The sequence below is a fragment of the Meriones unguiculatus genome, chromosome 6 (assembly GCF_030254825.1).
Source record: "Meriones unguiculatus strain TT.TT164.6M chromosome 6, Bangor_MerUng_6.1, whole genome shotgun sequence".
Lineage (NCBI taxonomy): Eukaryota > Metazoa > Chordata > Mammalia > Rodentia > Muridae > Meriones > Meriones unguiculatus.
The window spans coordinates 103515529-103539151 of record NC_083354.1 but is presented as its reverse complement, the minus strand read 5'-3'; the positions used below and the strand labels follow the sequence as shown (position 1 = coordinate 103539151).

At 38.6% G+C, this 23623-nt stretch overlaps 1 protein-coding gene across 2 annotated transcripts in view; it reads left to right on the top strand.

Annotated features, from left to right (window-relative positions):
* The window catches only part of Pkia (cAMP-dependent protein kinase inhibitor alpha), a 93591-nt gene extending 82507 nt beyond the window's left edge, over nt 1–11084 (top strand). For both annotated transcript variants that reach the window (XM_021650034.2, XM_021650035.2), the window contains 2 exons: nt 666–843; nt 4835–11084. In XM_021650034.2, coding sequence (XP_021505709.1) covers nt 693–843; nt 4835–4914 — 231 coding nt within the window. In that variant the 5' untranslated portion in view covers nt 666–692 and the 3' untranslated portion in view covers nt 4915–11084. The remainder of the gene's footprint in view (nt 1–665; nt 844–4834) is intronic.
* The last annotated feature ends 12539 nt before the right edge of the window (nt 11085–23623 follow it).

Below are 23623 nucleotides of genomic sequence, written 5' to 3'. Positions count from 1 at the left end.
ACTTATGGCCAACCTTTGGGCAGATTGCAGGGAATCTTAGGAAAGAAGTGGGGAATAGTAAGATCTGTAGAGGACAGAAGCCCCACAAGGAGAGCAACAGAACCAAAACATCTGAGCACAGGGGTTTTCCCTGAGACTGATACTCCAACCAAGTAGCATGCATGAAGATAACCCAGAACCCCTGCACAGATATATCCCATGACAGTTCAGTCTCCTAGTGGGTTCCATAGTAATGGGAACAGGGACTGTCTCTGACATAAACTGATTGGCCTGCTCTTTGATCACCTCCCCCTGAGGGGGGAGCAGCCTTACCCAGACACAGAGGAAGACAATGCAGCCACTCTTGATGAGACCTAACAGACTAGGATCAGAAGGAAGGAAAAAAAGACCTCCCTTATCAGTGGACTTGGGGAGAGGCACGCATGGAGAAAGAGGAGGAAGGAAGGAAGTGGGAGGGGAAGAGGGTGGGAACTACAGGGTGGATACAAAGTGAATAAAGTGTAATTAATAAAAAAAGAGAAAAAATGTTTCAGACAAGAATCAAAACACTACTTCTAAACAATTGTTTCTTGTTCATCTTATAAGGCATTTATTAAACTTTCTCTGTTAAATGTTCACCACTGACTACTATTACATTCACCTATGAACTTTTCTTTCTTTTATAGGCCCTGCTATGTGGATATTTGTTAGCAATGACTGATGTGGAAACCACGTATGCAGATTTTATTGCTTCAGGAAGAACAGGTAGAAGAAATGCAATACATGATATCCTGGTTTCCTCCGCAAGCGGCAACAGCAATGAATTAGCCTTGAAATTAGCTGGTCTTGATATCAACAAGACAGGTAAGTCAGTCCACATACACTTCTCTAGGAACATAGAATGAATGATCTGGCATCTCATTACTTGAAATAAGAGCACACACAAAAAGAAGAAAACCTAGTTATTTTGAAATCAGATAACACAGTTAAAACAGTTCAGGCAAGTCTTTGATTAGGTCCTCTTTTTTTTCAGTGACTTTTCTTGAAAGGGTTTCTTATTTGTATTCAAAAATTAAGACCCAAAAGCTTTGAAATTGTTTCTAGAGAAAAACAATAACAGGGTTAGGACTCCTACCATGGATAACTCTGGCTATTTCTCCCATTTTTTATATACTTTAAAAGATAAACAATTGAGTCAGACAGACCTTAAACCAAAGAAGCATTTCAAAAGATGTACCCTGGAAACACTTTTATTGAGAATGGAAAGCAAAAAGATTGTTATATAAGTGATATAATTTTTAAATTTTCATAATTGAATGGTTTTGTGAAAAAATGTATCTTAATACTTGTTCATGTCACCTGGTTTTACTAAGGAAAAAGAAATAAATATCTTAATATATTCAAATATTTGATAGCCTTAATTCAAGAGTATTAAAATAAATTATTTAATAGTTTTCCTTTTTATAACTTCTTCAAGTATAATAAGACTTGCCCAAAATAATCGTTAAATATAAAAAGAATTCACAATCAAGGAACCACAGTGTTGTATACATAAGAACTTACAATTTCTGATTCTGTTTTTAGCATTCAATATGGCTTTATTCTAAGAATGTCTTTGTGAAAGCCTTCAGATTATTGAGAAATGATTAAGGTTATGAATGTATTTTTTTAGAGGCAGTAGTTTATTCAGTTGCTAAAGATCAGTAGCCATAAGCACCCTTTCAATTTTAGACTAATGACAAATGTTGACAGCATTGCTTTGGAATGCACCAACTCACATATTGTAGTACTCATTGCTTTGCCACCATTACTGTACATACTTAACTATCACTTTGGAGAAAGACTATAGGGCTTTATTTCATTTCATTGTCATGAAAAGAGTAAATATATTTTTCTGTGACACAGAAATTTTTCTGATTTTATATAAGAGATTTATATTTTAATCCTTATATAAATATTCATTTTTTTTGTTTGGGGACAAATATAATTGTATTGGAAACCTCAGTTTACTTGACTGAATATTATTTTATGAGTGAACAAATACAAAAGAAAAAATTCTTAGATGAAAAGAAAATGGATCTTCTATTTTGTAAAAAAGATAAGAGTCTTAGTATGACTTCACTAGGTGTTTTTTCTATCTTATAATCCCTTTTTTATTTTCCTTATATTTACATATAGAATATTGGGTGTTCGTCAGTTGATCAACAGTGTTTACTTGACTATAGGTGTCAATGTCAACTATCAATTCCTTAGATAATTCATTAAAAATTGTGTCTGTGATGATCTTTGAAGAAGAGAATATTCCTTCTGCAGTAGAAAATCACAGGGCCCCTGCTCCCCTTACTAGGGACCCCGCTTAGATACTGAGTCTATGGGCTACATCTGAGCCGGGGTTTTAGGTCTTCTCCATGCATTGTCCTTGGCTGGGGTATCAGTCTCGGCAGGGTTCCCAGGGCTCAGTTTTTTGGGTTCTGCTGGTTCCCTCCATGTCTTTCTCTCTCCCCCTTCTTTCATAACATTCCCTGCACTTTGCCCAAAGTTTGGCTATAAGTCTCAGCCTCTGCTTCAAAAACCTCAATCAGTAGAGCCTTTCAGAGGCCATCTGTGGTAGGCTCCTATCCTGTTCCCTGTCTTCTCCTCAGCTCTCTCATCACCTCCCCCTGAGGGAGGAGTACAGCCTTGCCAGGCCACAGAGGAAGACAATGCAACCAGTCCTGATAAGACCTGATAGGCTAGGGTCATATAGAACAGGAGGAGGACATCCCCTATCAGTGGACTAGGAGAGAGGCATAAGGGGAGAAGAGGGAGGAAGGGCAGGATTAAGAGGAGATGAGGGAGGGGGCCACAGCCAGAATAGAAATTAAATAAATTGTAATAAATGGTAATATGTATATAAAAATCACAGGGCATATCAATCTACACTCTCTCCTTTTAAATGACTTCATGAATTTTAACAAGTCTTACTATTGTTACTTTTGGCTCATGGATTAGTTTCTTCTGTTTTACCTGTCACTGAGCTTCAAGACCTTCTTTATTTGAGATAATATATTAAATTACCATATAATTTCAATAATAGTGAGATTCATGTACTTAAATATAAAAAGTAAGATGTGAATCTTCATTAACTATACTCCAATTGTATAATCGGAAATATCAAATATATTTCAATATATATCACTCTATCAAATATGAAAGAAGATATATCTTATCTTATTTTGTAAACAACTCTGCATTCTAATTCCAATTATCTAAACCTGCGCAAATATTATAGTTTCTTTTCAAACCATGAAGTCTAGAACTAAGGAAACTCTGACTTTACCATTCTCCACGCAAAAGAACATGAATGTCTAAACTATAAAAATATCTACATTAAAAAAAGCAAAATGAATATCTCTAAAATTTGGAGGGACTTCCTCAATCTGTCTCTATTTCCTTATAATATATACTCAGAAATATCACTCTCCTTGATTAGTTACAAGCTGCATTTAGCCACATCTTTGTTTGCAGTGAAATGCTAAGTCTTGAGAAGTGTCCTCAAACACCAGAAAGCTCCAATTCTTGTGGCAATGGGTTTCCCATTTTTCAGTTATGCAGTCAGTTTCATCCTTTAGTATTCCAATGTCTGTCATCTGCCCAAATATGACTCCCTTTCTTTGGTTATGTGTCTCCCATACACTGACTCCTTATTCTCTGCTTATCTCTACACCCAACCTCCAGACCTTCTGCACATCTTGAAGGCTTCTCATAATAAAAACTAGTGTGTGACTAAAATCGTAAACATTGTCTGGCTATGCTATGATAATACATCATGTAGAAAAATTACTTTCCTAAAATACTTAGCGTCGCTGGAGTATGATGAGACAGTTAGCTTGTAGATTATAAGAATAAAGGAGAGAGGGCAATCCATATGACCCAGTGAGTAAGCATGCTTCCTGCACAAACCAGATGACTGTAGTTCTATCCCAGATCCCACAGTAAGTGGAAAGAATTTGCTTCTGAAAGCCGTTCTCTGACTGTGACATGCATGCTGTGGCAAGTGTGAGCCAGAAGACAAACAGATAGAGGCACCCATGTGCATCAATTGAATTCATTCCTTCATTCATTTCAAAATAATAAAGGATAGAGCCAAGAAGGGTGATGCACACTTCAAACTGTAGCTTCTTAGAGATGAAGGTAGGAAGTTAAGAAGTCAGAGGCCAGCCTGTACTGCACGGTAAGAGCTGTTTTAAGAAAAAAAGAATATGTGGTAAATTCTTTTAGAATTATATACAAGGGGGGCATGATGGCTAGTCCACCTTTTATCCATTGAATTATGAATAACTCTCAGAAAAAAATTGACGGAATTCATGTTGCTGCAACACTACAAGTGATTTTGTCTGCCAAGGTCTATTGATTACAGTAGCCAAGAGACAAATGCAGATATTTGAAGGACTGACTAGAGCTGGCACATGGGTTAATTGACCCAAGATAGAGTGAAAGTATTATTCTACAAATAATAGGAAAGTTAAATTTTAACTATTTCTTCAAACCTGAGAGTCAGGTCATGATCCCATGTCTGGTGACTGTAGGTTTTAAACTCCCATTTACGAGGAAGGAGGTTGGTCATGAGATTTCCTTTTTCCACTCACAGAGCTAGTCATGAACAGCTCTGGACATTTCGCAAGTGATTTGTTTTTGACTTCTTGATGTCCCAGAAAGTGCCGGGCTTACCCAAATGCTGTTGACGGAGCACTACTGAGAAAACACACATCTCTATATGATTTTCAGGCTTTGTCTGAACTCTCCAACACGATGAGCTTAGAGTCATTAAACATGGGCGTTTCTTTTCCCCCTCCGTTTTTGTCGTCTCTTGCAGAAGGTGAAGATGATGGACAGAGAAGCTCCACAGAACAAAGTGGGGAAGCCCAAGGAGAAACAGCCAAATCTGAAAGCTAACACTCCACTCTGACCGTCCACAACGCCTGACAATGTGGCAAATCTCCTGGCCGTGCTTGGATGCATTTGCTGTCCTGAGTGAAAGAGAGGGGAAGAAAATGGCTGTGCTGTGTGGCAAGAAGCTGTTCATTGCCATGTTAAAAGTGGGGGCAGAGCCTGTGTCTGCAGACAGCCTTTTCCCGACCTCTGTCATGAGCAATGGTTGAAATCACCTGGCCTGTGCTTGGATATCATTTTTGTATGGGTCCTTTCAATTGACCGTGTAATGAAATGCTTGTAGAGAGTAGCACTGACCTAGCTGATGATTCCTGTGTAGCATCTGGCCCCTCACGATGTCAGAGGATTTAATTGTGTCTAATTGAAAAGGGTTGGTTGAACCCCAGAGTTTAAATATCTCTGGCTGGAGTATTCACCCAGTAAAAGAACCATCCAGAGAGCACAGTTAGCGCTATGTCCCTGTGTGTTAGTGCTGTGTTATCTACACTGTTTTGTATCGTACAGTATACCTGCTCAGCACTGCCCTTTGATTGCTTATGTAAAAAAAAAAAAAAAAAAAAAAAAAAAAGATGTACATTACTGTGAATTTTATACCACTCATTTTTTAAAGGGCTGCCTTTTTAATTTTCCATAGTGTTGTGGCGTGCACAGGGCAGAACACACTTTTGTAAAACAATACTTTCCTCTTGATGACTGTGTGCTGGTGATTAAGTCCAACAGACTCACTGAGACCCCTTTGCTTTATTATACAAGCAATTGGAAATATCCATTAATGTGAATTTGCCTGATTTCAGTCTTCTTATTATCCTCACAGACAAGAATTCTGCCTATCAATATTGCTTTTATTTCTGAATAAGTACTTTCAACTAATATCTTAATTTTTCATTATAAGAATTTTTAAGAACTGACAAGGCAGACATAGGAAGCCAGCTGATGCTAATAATTGGAAATCTTGTGCTCTATGGGTTAGTTTTTCACACTGATGTGTGCCACTATTTCCTTCTGGAGGACAGCTTGTGGAGAAAGAGTTCTCCTCGCAATCCTGTGGGTAGCATCCGTACAGTGAAGCCCTCGTGCTATGTTCTCCCATGTCCTTTTTCAGCCCTTTCATATCAGACATTATTATGCACTTTTTAATGTTTGTAAAATTTTACAAATGAGTGTGAACTGCATTCTGATACAATAATTATCACCCCACCACACTTTTACTGACGCTGTTGATGGCCTATGCTGTGTTTTCACATCACAATTCTTGTATGGAAAAATTTCTGTGGCCTGTGTAACCCCTCTGGTCAGTATTATGAAACCAACTATCTTTGGTGATAAATAAGGTTCTGGTAAGATGCCCCGGGTTCATGAGTACGGCACAAATAACAGACGACAGGAGGCCTTCACGACGAAGGAGCCCGTAAGTAGCCTGGAGGGCACAGATGCAACCAGGTTAAGAAAAGAGCAGCTTTTTCAACAGGCAGTCTGTGGGTACGATGGGAACTCAGCCTGTCTCTGTAGTTATGGACAGGGTGGCAGGTAACTGTGCCCACATCTTCCTATACAGTGCTTTTTTTTACTGACTGGAAGTACATGAATCTCACTTAGTCCCCAACTGGACGTTTTCTGGAAAAACAAGCAAATGTTAAGTATGTCTTTCTGGATATAGACCAGCAGTAAATACATTAAGTGTGAGAGGCCTTGCTTTGATCTAAGTCATTGGAGGCTAGTAAAAAATTGAAACGAACCTTCCTGTTGATAGACTCAAAGCTGTGAAGAGAAGCCTCTTGGCCTGTTTCAGACAATCTCTGGTAATCTACTGACAATATCCAACAGTTTCGATGTCCTTGTTTAACTATCCTGGTAGCTTTCTTGTGGATTTGAAGTTCATTCTTAAAGCTGTGGAATTTCAAACTGAATTCCCGTGCATTTTTTAAAAGTTCAGAACCAGTGCTGAGTCTGTGTGGCAGGTTTTTTTCACCGTGTGACTATTACAAATGCATGTGGTGCCGTGCTTGTCTTCAAATATATAAGTAGTGCTAAATGGATAAGTCATATGGAGCTTTTGATTTAGTCTGATCTCTTACTACTACTTTATGTACTGTGTTCAAACCCAGAAGTTTTCACAAGCTGGAAGGGGGAAAAAAACATTCTAAGTATCCCATCGTATAAATTTTGATTGGCAAAAGTGCATAGACTCCTCTTATTTTCATTTAAAAACTGTTATTTGCAAGAAAATAATTCATAGGGAACTAATCTGCAGAGACATGTGAAAGAGCAGGCAACCCAAGCAAAGGGTGTTGGCTAACTATCCCAACTGAGTCATTTTAGAACCCTTTCTTTCATCTCTTCAAATGTACCATTTAGATTTCAACCTTCCTCCCTTGCACACATTAGGAAATGAACGTGAATAAGGACTAATTTTTGCAAGATTAGAAAGCTAATTCGGGCCCCAGTTTATCTATCAACAGAATTTTCAGTCCACATTTTATAAAGTGAGAGCTAATTGCACAATATATTTCTCTGTATGTAAAACTTATGGAACATACACTCGTTCACCCTCCACTCTACAGAGAAGAAAAATGAGTTCAAAGGAACTAGCCTTTCCTGAGGTTTGCGACAGGGGCAATGGCATTCGTGGCTAAGCCTACCTTTGTTTTTATTTGTTTGCTTGTTTTTAAATATGCGATTATAGCTCATTTCAACAGTTTACTTCTGGCATGTAAGCTGTAAATTTACATGTGTTTGCTATGTAAGTGTACCATTATTTTATGCTTTTTTATTTAATTACTAAGAAACAAAAAATATTAAGTTTTTAACAGATAAAAAAACAATGAGTGAGAAACTGTTGAGTTTACCTCTTTTTCAAATGAGAGCATTTTCTGTCGATACATATTCATCCTAAATTACCAGAAATGCTTTCTACTCTGTAACAGAAATTATGACCTTCAGTTTTCAGGAAATACTAACATAATAGCCCACTGTCAATGCCCTCCCACTGAGTCTTCCTCAAACATGGCAGCAAGACACCATTGTAGAAAACGAATGACATTTCTATCTCTTCTCAGAGGAATAAGGGAAAAAAAATCTAACTGTTGGACAGCTTCTGAATGAATCCTGCAGTAGTAAGGAAAAAATGTCTAGTTATCAAATAAAAAGAAGAAAGGATCCATAACGGATGATGTCTTAGAAGCCCAGAACTGTTCTTGAACTGAAGAGTGGCAGCCTTGGAAGTCATCTATGAGCTTCTATGACTTTTGTATTTAGCAATGTTGCATGCTCACATAATTGACATTAAAAACACGTGTTTTCTGAAATGCAGGCTATCAAGAGTATTTATTTACTGTATACGAGATACTTGGTGCCTGAGAAAGGATTAAAAAAGAGAATGTGAAAAAGAAACTCAAAGCCTGAGCCATCTTGCACATTTCTCCAAGCCTCTGGCTTTCATTTCCCCATCCTTTACCCTAGAAAGTTCTGATCCATTCTGTTCTGGTAGCCCAGCCCCTTCAATGTTTCCTTCTGCCATAAGCAACCCGTGCTCAAGTCTGAAGTGCCAATATCACACGTAGGCTTCTGACTCACTTATCTGAGACAGAAAGCACTTGAACATGATAAAAGTGTTTAAAACTTTTACCTTCTTACATGACTTTTGGTAACTTTCTTTCCTCCTACATGCTCTCATCAGGTGAGAAGTCTCAGCTAGACATTCAAGGCCTGAAGCATCCAAATAGCCCCCTCCATTGCAAGGATTTCAGATGAATCAGCAATGACAGGCGTTGTCACAGACACACCTGTTTTCACTGTATTGTGGATGACATTTGGTGGTAGGAGGTATTTGAATAGACCTTCCTTTATCTTTGTGCTAGTCTCTTTTAGTGATAATACTTTCATCGCATCAGATAGAAAAGACCAAGAAGAAACCACCATGGGATTTAAATGATACTAGCCATCTGTAAGTCAGGATCAGAAGTCATGAGACCAAAGGGCCTTGGAAATATTAAAATTTATCTTATTCAAGCCACAAAAACAAAACACACCTGTGAAACACTCCCCCTGTGTACTCCTTATATATTTCAAATTTAGGATGTTAGGCATGAAAATCCTGGCTATTTCCAGGTGTGAAACCAAATTAACACAGCAATCTTACTGTACCCTACTAAATAGGTTTGCACCCCATCTCTCATCTCTCTCCACAAGAAACTGAGCCTTTCCTCAGCAGTTTCCTCAGCACCGTATTGGGTCATTAGTTTCGCTCTTCAGTGCCCTCAAGTTCTTTCTTGTTTTTTTTTTTTTCCATGCCCATCCAGTTAGATCAACCAAAACTTCTGCTCTGATCTTAATTTACCTTTTAGATGATGTTACATATTTCTAGCAATGTTTACTCATCGTTAGCCTCTTTGACATGGTTGGTTACTACATGTCTGATTCCCAATGGAAAAGGGAAGCTTCCTGTTTCTCGGCTAAGATTTATTCTTGCATCTGAAACTGTTAGTTGTCTGATGACCTTTGTAGAAGACAAGTTAATTGTCCTTTTTGCTAACTTTCATCTCTCAAAAATATTCTCAAGTTTTCATGATCCACCTTTAGATTCGATCCTTATATTTCTCAAAATTGTGATTTTGATTTTTGGAGTTTTGTCTGTTTGTTTATTTGTTTGTTCATTTTGCTTTGTTTTTTGCATTTCCTCCTGATGTCTTAGCCTTCTTCAACCTGACTTGCAGCATCTCTCACCACGAATAACTCCGAGACACATAGTGTCACTAAGTCTGAAATTTCTGAAACACAGAAATTAAAGAAGTAATACAGGTACAGAAGACTAAAACATAAAAATGTTTGCATAATTTTAATTGATGCCTACATGACAGAGTACAACAGAACACTATGTCTTCTTCAAAGTGTGAATCTATGTATTCCACAAAATCTATCTTCTCTCCAGCATAACGCTTTCTGGGATTTACTCCATGACCATGACCTCCACATTATGATTGGTGGCTGCATCCTTAGTCTCAACAACACCCATTTCTTCATATGCAGTGTTTGCCACATATAGGGAGCCCCAGCCTCAAACCTAGCTATCCAGAGATGACTGAGGCCATCCTGTAGAATGCTGCAAGCAGTCATTCTCTGGGATGGCTGATAACAGTGCACTATCCATCCTTTCAGCAGCACTCACGCTTTTGGTGAAACTGCAGCTTCATTGTTCTCTGAGTTTGGCCTAAACAAAATGCTTGATTTGCCTATATATATATATATATATATATATATGTGTGTGTGTGTGTGTGTGTGTGTGTGTGTGTGTGTGTGTGCCTACTTGTTGAGTGTTACGTCCTTTCCAATAACTCATTCTTTTTGACTAGTTGTTTTCATTCTCTAGTTTCCTATGAGATATTGTTCTTCTGGGGTAGTCTGTCTATTGGGAATGTATGCGTTTGGGGGGTGGGGCAGCAAAAAAATGAATCCTTGGGCAGCTAGCATTCTACCAGCTCCTGCCTGTTTCAATTTCCACTCCAACACCATCATCAGGGTCACATTCACAGTAATAAGTCACACATTCTTATTGCCAATGCATAAACCCCTCCATTCATCTGACCTACTGGACAGTTGGGCATGGAGTTCCCAAAACATGTAAACAAAGCAAAACCAGTTATTTATTTTTTAAAAATACCATATTTTATATAACTCCTTGATGTGGGAAAGCATTTGCCTATTCTTAAAAGTGTCTTCTTGATTATTGACACATGCTCACTATTTTTTCAGATGATGCATCCTTACATCTTTTCACAAAAAACAGAAAGTTCAGAATCTTCTTGACTTGATTTCCCTTTCCAATATCCAACTGTAAGGAATTAGCTGTCCCCTGTTCCTTATTCTCTAATAGTTTTCCTTCAAATGGATCTCACCCTTTGAATAAAGTATGTATAAAAGACAGCATCAACTGCATTGTCTCCTTGCTTATCTTTGTATCTTCATTATCTGTTAGACACGTTAAGTATTTGTAAATAAAATCTGAGATCATAGCACAGTTAAGAGACAGACTTTATTTACAGATTGATTAGTAACAACTGCAATTCAGGCATAAAGTTGATAGTTGAAACTGATGACTTCTGTCACGTGCCTTGCTGCAGAAAATACCAATTTTTTTATTTTACAATAAAATAAATACTTTTAAATGTCACCTTAAACTCCATGCTGCATGTATTTCTACAGATTTGTTACGCTTTGTGGAGATGAGATGTTAAAGAACAGTATGAAACAAATGAAAAGTTTAGGATAAAGCCATTTTGATACACAATGACCGCATTAAATCTACTTGTGGAAGTCCTGTAGCTTGTACTCTCCCAAGTTTGCCGCATTAAATCTAACCAAAGACAGATGTATCTTACCTCCTTGGGCTAAACACTTCCGTCAGAGAGATCTCCAGAAAGGATGTTATAAAACTCAAACAAAAATATCATGGACTTTCTAAGAATATGATTTACTGAAAAGGAACATAAAACCCTTGTAGGATCAGCCTAGAATACCCAAAAGCAGTTGAGCATGGCAGACTTGTGTCTGATGTGTTCACTCCAGGAGATTAGTTGGAGCGCAGAGCCCAGAAGTCAGGGCACATGGAAACACAACAGCTGTGGGCCACAGAAGAACCCACGCCATACCTGCAACAGCTAGGAAAGAATTCCATGTGTGGGTGTTAATTTTTTTAAGGTATGCTAAGTGCTAGAGAGGAAAGTTGCATTATTTCAAGGTTAAGAATTCAGCAGTTGAAAAACCCAAAGAAATTTCAGAAAGCGCTCCTTCTTATCCATCCCAGATCCACACTTCCTGTTCTAAAGGCACCCCACTCCACTGATGACAACACGTATTTCACAGGAATTACTTTTCCCCATAGGAATGAAATTGAAGTCTTGTGCCTTTCCTCTGGGCAAGAGTTTTCTATTCTGACTGTGGACCAGATGCTCGATTTTATTACCTTTATTTTTTAAAGTAACTGTAAAATAAGAGAATATATAATATATATCGAGGGCCAGCAAGGTGGCTCAGTGAGTAAGGATGCCTGGAGCCAAGACTGAACACCTGAGTTTGTCCCCAGGAACACACATGATGGAGACAGAGAACCTGCCTGCAAGCTGCACTCCGATCAGCAAGGGCACGCATGGCCCATGCACAAAAAGAAAGGAAAAAAATGGGCAAAAATACTTGGCTTCATTATAAATGAAATCTGGGACTCATACAAGTCACACAATGGCCCAAAGAAATGTTTTTGGAGGATTGAAACCAGGACTAAAATTTAAGTTGGTGTTCTTGGTTGACAATAACCATGCTCTCAACTAAACAATAATAAAAAGCAAACACGTAACCTCACATTCTCTAGAGTTTAAATTAAAAATAGACATATGAGGAATGGAATCCAGCCTATACAGATTTTAATTTAACTATATGTAAATCCCAAGTTTCAGTACTTTTAAACTTTGTATTAAAACATAAATTTTTTTAAATATTTTATTTAATTTTATTTTACATGCATTGGTATGAAGGTGTCAGAGCCCTTGGAATTTGTGTTACAGACAGTTGTAAGCTGCCATGTGGGTGTAGGAATTGAACCCAGGTCCTTTGGAAAAGCAGACAGTGTTCTTAACCACTGAGCCATCTCTCCAGACCCATAATAAAAATTTTAAACCAAACATATACTCATAACCACACGCTTTTTTTTTTTTTTTTCTAGAGAAAACACAGTCAGGTAAACATCATCCAGATCAAGAATCCAAATATACCAACACTTAGATTTCTCATCACATTTCTTTTTAATTTCCCCTTCCGGAAAAAGCTGTGAACCCATGTGACTGATGAAATGATTCATACCCATCTGCCTATCCAAAGCTAAATCTAGTATATCCCATCAACGAATACAGCAGTGATCATTTCAGATGGTCTTTCTGTAGAGTCTTACTAAAATGATTTCATGTCAACATGACTTCCAACCACATGCCACCTTCCTGTGCACAAATGCACCAGGGAGCATAGTGCCTGCAAAGTAATCCATGTCCTGGTCCATCCAGATTTAATTTTCATTCTAACCCAGACTATCAGGAGGCTCCTTATCTGGTACAATCTTGTTCATCCCCAGGATTCCATCCCCTAGTTTCCATTTTATTATCCATAGATCACATAGGTGAAAATGCTGTGAAACCAGTAACAGACTTTTTAAACTAAAAATAGATTATTTTTGTATGTAGTACATGTCAACCACAGTTTCCTCTCCTGGCACTCCTCCAAGCTCCACCCACTCCTCTTTCTCCCAGATCCACTCCCCCTCTGTTTCCTCTTCAGAAAATGGCAGGCCTCCAGGAGACAAACATGACAAAACTAAATACATTAAGATAAGGCAAAAGCTAACAAGCTAACGCAATTGGTGGAAAAGAGTCCCAGGAATAGGCAAAAGAGTCAGAGACACCTATTCCCACTCTTAGGAGTCTCACAAAAAATGTCAAGATAATGAACACCCATAACATGTATGCAAACCCATGCAGCCCTCATGCTTGCCACTTCAGTCTTTGAGCCTGTCTGAACCCTGCTTAGTTATTTTGTTGGACCATGTTTGCTTGGCTTCATCCATCCCCTCTGACTCCTACATCTGTTCCTCCTCTTCTTTTGCAGCAGGGGCAGGGGGCCACAAAATCCAAGAGGAGGAACCCAATGGAGACTTCCAATTTAGACTCTCTTTGCATTATGTCTGGCTGTGGGTCTCTGTGATGATGACTGGACCAGGCACAGATCTATGAGTGTAGTGGAATATCATTAGAAGTAATTCCATTCATATATATATTTATGTACTTTGCCAGTTGTGTTTGGCTCTGCCCTGGAGCTACACCATTCCTTCTCTGGTTGCTGGCCATCCAGACAGAATAGGCTATGCACTCCCTCTCATGGAATGGGTCTCAAGTTAAAATACACATTAGTTGGCCACTTCCACAGACAGCTTCTGCGCAACCATTGCTCCATCACATCTTACAGGCAGGGCAGACTGTAGTTGGAAGGTTTTGTGGCTGGGTTGGTGTCCAGGTTTCTCTTTTGGTAGACTGCAGAATACCTTCTCATGCCAAAGAGACTAGAACAGCTGTTTTCAACATGTGGGTCAGGATCTGCTTCAAGGTTAAATGACCCTTTCTCAGGGGTCACATATCGCATATCATGTATATCAGATATTTACATTATATTCATAACATTAGCAAAATTACAGTTATAAAATAGCAATGAAAATGACACCACAACATGCAGAATTGTATTAAAGGGTTGCAGCACTAGGAATATTGAGAACCACTGGACTAGAACATAAGGGTGAAGACTTCAAGTAGCCATTAGCTTGAAATCTACATATGCAGTGAGGTGCATGGATGTCATTCTAATGGATCCCTGCTCAGACTTCAATTTTTTTTAACTATACAAGATTAAACAGAATTCCTAGGTCTTCTCTCTCTCTCTCTCTCTCTCTCTCTCTCTCTCTCTCTCTCTCTCTCTCTCTCTCTCCTACAATTTCTCAACTTTCATTCCAACTTACCATTCAATTTTTTGGTCCCATCAACTTTGTTCTGAAGAAATAACAGGTGCTTATTTTGTTGACCATCTGTCTTCCTCAAAATTCAAGGCATTGAAAAACATTCACTAAGCAAATTCAGGCTTAGTGTCTTCAATGGATGTTTTCCCAGTAACAAATTTAGGACATAATCATCCATCAAGATGTATCTTAATTGTACTCATCAAGAGAAAACAAAACAAAACAACAACAAAATGGCTTGAACTCAAAAGCTCCTTGCTATAATAAGTCCCAAGCAAGCAAATTTTAGACACACTGAATACACAGAGATATTTGGCTTGTCATTTGTTGGAGTTGCTTTACAATGGAGTTTTTCATTTCTCTGCTCTTAGACAATACTTTGTGTGCTTCCAGCCCATGAGAGAATGTTTTGAATGAATCTGACTTTGCGAGGACAGCGCTTACAGTTGAGAAAGGGAAAACATGACCATCTGTTCCCTCCCTTCTTGGTTCAATCTGACACTATCCCATGGCAGCTGTCTTCCTTCTTGCTTTGTCTTCCTCCCACCCAGCCCACCTGCCTCTCACCACCCGTTTCTCACTCAGGCTTCCTCACATACACTGTGCTTCCACATTCCTTTCCTCCTACTCACATTTCCCCGCTTTCCCTCATTTGATCTCTTCATTGTTCTAGCAGTCAAGAGTATGCAGCTGCTTGCTGGACTCCAAGCACAGTTTCCTTCCTGTCTTTTTGATTATCGTGTTGTACATGGTGGCTACTTGCTTCTCAACTACTACTCGAATTACGTAAGAGAAAGAACGAAAACAGAAAAGGGACACCAATCTTAATTTGCAAAGACGTGATTTAATATCAAGTCTGTTCCAGGTATGGAAATAACTGAGTCATTGGAGAGCAAGTGCTGTCTAATGAAGAGTTTAGAGAAGCAATAATGCTGTGCAGAGTGTTTTTCACCTCAATTATTGTAGAATTCCCCTGAGTCATCCATTAGCAATGACAAAGTGGTCCGGGGTAATCACTGCCACAAGTCCAAACTGGTATACGCTCCCCAAAGATTAGTGTCACACACTTGCTCAGCCATGTTTATTGCTCCTGCCAGAATCTGGAAACAACCTAGATGTTCCTCAACAGAAGATTGGATAGAGAAAAATGTTGTGTATTACACAAAGGTGCTAAAAATAAAAACTAAATCATGAAATTCCCAGAAAAATAGAAGCAACTAGAAAAAAAGCATCCTGAGGGAGGTAACACAGACCTAGAAAGATAAAAAGGTATGCATCGATATGAATATTAGCCATTAAATAAGTTATAACCAAGCTACATCCCATAGGCCCGGAGAGATTAGGTATAGAGGAAGGGACTGGAGGAAACACATGGTTCTCCTTCGGGAGCAAATAGAATAGATTTTATGGATGGAACAGGGGCTGACATTTTCTTTGCCAAATCATAAAACTATCATAAAAGCTATCTTTAAATTCATATCTACTTTAAATTATATCATTATTTATATAGCTAACATAAGCAAAGTAATCATGTATTCTGAGGAAATGTGTTTTTTGGGGGGAAGGAGGAATGTTTAAAAAACAAGATAATCCTAAAGTCTATCTCTCACCCAGATTAAACAAGGGTTCTGATGTATGCTGGCTAGATTTGTGTCAACTTGACACAAGCTAGAGTCATCAAAAATAAAGGAGGCACAACTGGGAAAATGTCTCCATACACTCGGGCTCTGAAAAGGCCTGTAGTGAATTTTCTTAATTAGTGATTGGTGGTGGAGAGCTCAGTCCATTGTAGGTGGAGCCATCCCTGAGATGGTGGTCCTGGGTACTGTAAGAAAACAGGCTGAGCAAGCCATGAGGATCAAGCCAGTAAACAGCATCCCTTCATGGCCTCTGCATTAGCTCCTTCCTTGATGTTTTTGCCTTGTTTGAGCTCCTGACTTGGCTTCCCACAATGGAATGTGATTTGTAAGATAAATAAACCCTTTCCTCCCAAAGTTGCTTTGGTCATGATGTTTCTTCATAGCAATAGAAAACTAAGATATGATGCTTATCAAACTGTTTACTCAACTAGAAAAAAAAGTGACTTTTTACATTTATTTATGGCAATAATAAAACAAAAAAGTATTTTTCTTTAGCTGTAAACAAATTTCATACATTAGACATTTTGGTCCATCAAACGTCAGTTGTAATTGCCCTGTAGTAAATATTAATATGTTCAGATAGGAACAGCAAGTCACTTAACAATAACTAAGCCAGTGTTCATACATCTCAAGTAAGAATAAGTAATGGAATCATATTTTGTTTCTATATTTCCACATTTCTATCTTCAAATCTAGATTTGTGTAAACATTTGATAAAGGATAAGTAACAGATATCTGCCTCCTGGTGGCCATTTAATATGCCTTTTTTTAAAAAAAAAAAAAAAGTCCTTTTAACTTGTCTGTTAAAACACAGTGAAGAGATTTTAGTTTGGAAAACAACTCACTTTGAGGGAAACTGCAATTTTGTAGGGTACATTGTTTTCACAGCCTGAGATGGGGGAACACATGTGTCTTCGTTTCTTCCAGGCCAATTACAATTGTCTACTTTCTGTTTTAACACTTCAGACTTGAGGTGAAATATATCTATGTCTGAAACACATACAATAACCAGAATGCAAGTGAAAACAGAGGTCAGAATACATTTATTGTCTGGTAACTATACAAAAGAACCATTCTTTTGTAACATTTGGGTTTTGATTACTTTGGAAGAACTAGCACAACCAGCACCATCTTGTTTTTTTGATACAGGGTTTCATCAGGAAGCCTGAATTAGGCCTCAAACTTATGGCCCTACTTTATAAGCTTCTCTAGGGTTGGAGTTACAGTCAAAGGCAAAATACTAGGTGTGGCATCATTTCAATTCATACAACTTGTTCTCTTGCTGCAGAATAACATTCTCAGAAGACATTGCTGATCTTCTCAAATCAGTTGCCTGGTGGTCTGTTCTCCATTGTTCCATGGTGCTAGGATAAGATCCACCTTGGTTTGCCTGACGTTCCTTCTGTGTGCCCGTTGGGCAATGTCTCTCAGCATCTCAGAATTGTTGAAGTTCTTCTGTCAAGAGCTGTATTTCCTTTTATAGAGGGTGGGCAGGGTCTTTGGAGGCCCATGAGTGTCCATTTCAAGCATCCAGCTGTTGTTCTCAGGAGTCAGTAGCTAATGGAATGTTCTCAGTGTCATTATGACTTTACTGATGGGTGATAGCAACAAATGGAAGAGCACCTGTTGTGTGGGTTCTGTCTAGTGATTCCATTTTATCTTTTATTTTATTTTTGGTCTGCAAGGATTGACTCAAGAGTGATGATCCCAGGTTCTGCTTTGGGGTATTTCGATTGCAGTTGGAATGCTAGAATCAAAGGGTGAGGTCCCTCCCAGATTATTTCTTACACAGTCAGACCTTCGTGACTCACCTAGGTTTCCCAGCCATCACTTTTCTCTTTCCCACTTTGGAAAGCACACAGCCATTTTAACTTAGAGTGAATTCTCCTTATGTTATGGAATACCTGAAGTGAAAAACTCCTGGAAGGCCTGAATAAGCAGAAGAGAGTCTATTAACTACCAGCAGAGCTGCCCCAAGCAGAATAACAAGACACAGCCCTGACCTTCAGTTTGTCTGGGTTTTTTAAGGCAGAAAACTGCAATTATAAGTACACAGAAAGGCAGCTCTGGACATCTGCAATGAGACTGTTGTTTACAGAAGGCAGCGAGATAACGGTTAAAAGGTCAGGCAACTAACACTGCATAGATATTTAGGGCTGGTCTGATTTACCTTAGGAATTTATGCGTATTCCAGAGAGCAGTTTGACCCACGGTAATATTTAGCAGTTAAAGTTTTCTTAGGAATACTTTCATGAGGTGGCATGAATGTAGTTCAGTATAGTTAGTATGATAAAGGAAGTTCATTAAAATTATTATACTATAGAGCCTCTCATCTGAGTATTCCATTTCCATGGTTCCATTAGGCATCCATGAAGTTGAAAATGTAAAAGGGAAAAAAAGGGGCAGGGGGGATAGGAGGATTGGAATGTGTGACTGAATGTTTGGACCACAGGAAATTCAAGGGTTACAGCGATCCCCTGTGGTCTCACAGGTACTGGAAAGGAAGTTTTATGGGTACCAGTTGCCAACATTTTAGTTGATTTGTAGGCAGTTTTCAAGTAGAATATAGATATATTATAGATATATGTCTCTTAAAACACAAGGAAAAATTTTTCTTTTAGAAAATTGCGCATTTTGAAAAGTACTGAAAAATTCACTAAGCAGAGCATACAGAATCCCCTATCTGTGTCTCTCGGCGTCTTCCGTCTACCACGAACATGGCCAAAGGATTGCAAGTGATGCGAATGATTCAGTTACATGTTCTTTTTATGGCCTACTTCTTCCCCTCAGCTCCTCCAACTTCCTAAAAGCCTCACTCAGCCACTGGTGATCTCTGTTGGTTTCCTAGTTTGATTTTCCACAAAAGCATACAAGCGAAATCATGGAGTATGTGCATCTTTTTTAGGTGTGTTTCCTCCTCTTGCCATTAAGTCTTTTCTCATTTCCAATTTGTAGAGAAATTTATTAATCCATTCTGGTTTTCTGACCTTTTAGTGCTTTAAAATTATAGCTTTGAAACATTTAGAATTTATCACAACAGAGCTGATGAAATTTTGTATGGATTCGATGTGTCTCAATACCCTCTGTTTAAATACTTGTGTTGATTTCATCCATTGGCCATGTCACAGTTATCTAATAAACTCTGTGTGCAGTGGACTATTTCTGAAGTTTGTATTTTATTCTATGTTTAGCATGTTCAGTCAAGCAAGTACAGCCTACTTTTCAATTCATGCATTCTTCTAATATGCTTTAACATTTACTAAGACTAGCTACCGCTGCGATCCTCCCTCAGTGGTTTTCCTGATTGTTTTATTTGTCCTTTCACATGACCATTAAACTAAACTGATGGAACTCCAGAAAATTTCTGAGCTTCTGTTAAATGGCTAACCTAAGGAAGCAGGGACATCATTCTGATGATATGTTTCTCTTTTTAGAAGCACAGTTTATTTTCCATTCTTCTAACTTTGCTTTTCCAACTTACATAAAGAGTTTATATCATTGGTCAAACGTACTTAAGACCTTTTTTTTTCCGAATTTATGTCAAGTTCTGAGATTTCTTTATCATGTGGTGGGTTTTTATCTTACCTCAGTAAGTAGAATCTTCTTCCACTAAATTTTCTAAAGGGTTGTGTTTATATGCAGCAAAGCTAAAATATGTGATATAATATCTACTACAGCAGGTAGTAAATAGAAGCTGCTGAGGCTAGATTGACATGTGTCGTGATGTTTAGAGTGAGGAACAATATTAACTTATTGATTGTAGATGTATTAATTTTGGTTGTACTATTTGAACTGATATGTTTTAAAATTTTATCTCAGGGCTGAAGCATATGCAGATCTTGCACAGAACCCAGGTTCAGTATCCACATGATGACTCATAATCAACTGTAGGTCCAGTTCCAGGAGATCCAGTGCCATCTTCTGGCCTTCATAAAGGCCGGGTGCAGACATTATGTACATACATACATGCAGGCAGAACACTCAGATACATACCAAAATATACGTATGATCTTTTATAGAAAATGCTGTCTGTATCTGCTTTCAAGTCTCCATCTTACTGGCTACTATTTGCAACTTATTGTGAAATGCCACTTATGCTACTGGAATTCTTTGTCATTTCAACTTACTAGACACTTGACTATCTTCACGATTGGTCTTTGAAACAACGGGTATGCAAACCATAATGTAAAGGAGGTGTTATCGATTGTTATGTATTGAAGCATTTTTATTTTTTTAATTAAATTTTTATTTTTTTAATATTAGTCACAGTTTATTAACTTTGTATCCCAGCTGTATCCCTCTCCCTCATTCCCTCCCATTTCCACCCTCCCTCCCTCATCTTCTCCCTACCCCTTTCCAAGTCCACTGATAGAGGAGGACCTCCTCCCCTTTTATTGACCCTAGCTTATGAGGTATCTTCAGGACTGGCTGCAAAGTCCTCCTCTGTGAACTAACAGGACTGCTCCTCCCTCAGGTCGGGGTGGGGGGTCAAAGAGCCAGCCATTGAGTTCATGTCAGAAATAGTCCCTGTTCCCCTTACTAGGGTACCCACTTGGTTACTGAGCTACCATGGGCTACATCCAAGCAGGGGTTCTAGGTTATCTCCATACATGGTCCTTGGTTGGAGATACAGTCTCACAAAATCTGTACCCAGATTCTCTCCCCCATTCTCTCCCCAAGCTTCTCTCCCCCAGCTTCTCTTCTCCATCTTCTCTCCTCTGCCTCCCACTCCAACTGAATCTTCACACTTTGTTCTAAGCGTGTGCTACTGTCATTTTCCTCCTGTGTCGTTTTAATTGATAAATTTCAGTTAATAAATTTCTAATGTTGACCTTTTCTTTTGAACTCAAAGGACTGCTCTGACCGCCACCAACCCCTGGACTGAACATGGAAAAGGCTTTCCTCATCAAATAAAATTCTATGGTGTGTATTTCTTCTCAATTACAACCCCAGATGAACAAACTTGTCTGTCACCTCCACAGTGAGCAGAATTATACCTTTGCATTCCTCTTGGGTTTTTATAGGAAATTGTTTGTGATTGTGGCAAACAATGTAAATAAACCAGGTAAGCTCTTGGCATAATCATTTCCACAGTCATGAACTTAGAGAGCTTAAAATTTATGAAAAACTAGTAAAAATAAAGAATTTTAGTGCAAGGCTCACACATTACCTATGCTCTAGAATTTTAGCATGAAAAACAGTACTTTTTCATTCACTCTTGAAGGAACAGAAACAGCAAACCCCTCATTTCCCATGTCATTATTTGCCCTCTGTTAACTGGAAAATGCAGTGTTCACTTCTTTTCAAGTGCCAGGGAGGACTGGCTGATTCCAATAAAAGAATCTACATTTTTTTAGCATTGCACATGCCAGCATTTCATTCAAGAGCAAGCCCAGGAGGAACTGTTTTTCATTCACTGAGGGTCTGAGCTGACTTGTCTTTTATGCATAAGGAAACCTGCAAGGGGCACAACATTGCTGAGGACCGAAATACCTCTGGCTATTCGTTTTTTAATGATCCAGTTTTTTAATTATTATTATTATTTGTTACTGTTTATTCAATTTGTATCCCAGCTCTGGCCTCTCCCTCCTCTACTCCCAAACCCACCCTCCATCCCTCATCTCCCATGTCTCTCCTTTAGTCCACTGATAGGGGAGGTCCTTCTCCCTTTCCATCTGACCCTAGTCTACCAGGTCTCATCAGGGCTGGCTGCATTGTCTTCCTCTGAGAACCTGCCACTGAGTTCATGCCAGAGACAACCCCTGCTTTCCTTACTACGGAAGCCACTTGGAGACTGAGCTGCCTATGAGCTACATCATAGCAGGGGTTCTAGGTTATCTCCATGCATGGTCCTTGGTTGGGGTATCATTCTCTCCAGGATCCCCCGGGCTCATGTTTTTTGTCTGTTTGTTTGTTTGTTTGTTTGTTTGTTTGTTTGTTTTTGGCTCTGTTGGTCTCCTTTTGGAACTCCTGTCCCTTCCAGGTCTTTCTATCTCCCTCTTCTTTTATAAAATTCCATGCATTCTGCCCAAAGTTTGGATATGAGTCTCAGCCTCTGCTCCAATACCTCGATCAGTAGAGTCTTTCAGAGGCCCATCTGTGGTAGGCTCCTGTCCTGTTTCCTGTCTTCTCCTGCTTCCAATGTCTATCTTGTTTGCCCTTCTAAATGAGGATTGAACATCTTCCCTAGGGTCTTCCTTGTTATTTAGCTTCTTTAGAATCATAGATTTTAGTATGTTTATCCTATATTAAATGTCTAATAACCACTTATGAGTGAGTATATAACATGTGTGTTTTTCTGTTTCTGGGTCACCTCACTCAAGATTTTCTTTTCTAGTTCCCACCATTTGCCTGCAAATTTCATGATTTCCTTGTTTTTAGTTGCTGAGTAGTATTCCATGGTGTAAATGTACCACAATTTCTGTATCCATTCCTCCATTAAGAGACATTTAGGTTGTTTCCAGATTCTGGCTGTTATGAATAAAGCTGCTAAAACATTTTTGAACAAATGTCCTTGTTGTGTAATTGAGCATATTTTGGATATATGCCTAGGAGTGGTTTAACTGGATCTTGAGGTAGCGCTATTCCTAACTGTCTGAGAAAGCTCCAGATTGATTTCCAAAGTGGTTGTACAAGTTTACATTCCCACCAGCAATGGAGGAGGGAGGGTTCCCCTTTCTCTACAACTTTAGAGCATGTGTTGTCATTTAAGTTTTTGATCTTAGCCATTCTGATGGGTGTGAAGTGGGGAAGAGCCTTGAGCTCATTGGCACAGGACACAGCTTTCTTGACACAACACCATGAGCTCAGGCTCTAAGATCAACAATCAATAAATGGGACTTCATGAAAGTGAAAAGCTTCTGTAAAGCAAAGGACACTGTCCTCAGAACAAAATGACAGCCTTCAGAATAGGAAAAGATCTTCACCAACCTTACATATGACAGTGGGCTAATATCCAGACTACATAAAGAACTCAAGAAATTAAATACCAACAAACCAAATAATCCATTTAAAAAATAGGACACAGTGCAAAACAGAGAATTCTCAACAGAGGGTTATTGAATAGTGGAGAAACAGTTCAAGAAATGCTCAATGAACTTCATCATCAGTACAAATGAAAATGACTCTGAGATTCCAGTTTGGATTCTTATTGAACATATCCTGCAAGGGTTTTCTGCAATTGTCATAGTCTAAGTATTTTGTGAGTCTTATGAACTACAAACTTTGCCTATAAAATGCATCATTGACTAAGTTTATTTGATAAACTATTCCAAATGCTTTACTTTTAAACTTGCCAAATGATGCAGATAACATGAGGCTATATTGAAGTATGAGAGGTGATCTTAACAGGGTAAGTATATAACAAATAGATAATGTAGAAAATATGGAGACACGAGTGTCTTGCGTGTTGACGTTCTCTGTACTGGACTCTGATAACAGCACTGAACATTGCAGGTTCTTACACTCTTCTTTGGACCAGGAGTTAGAGGTAAAAAACAAAACAAACAAACAAAAAAAAACCAATTAGTTC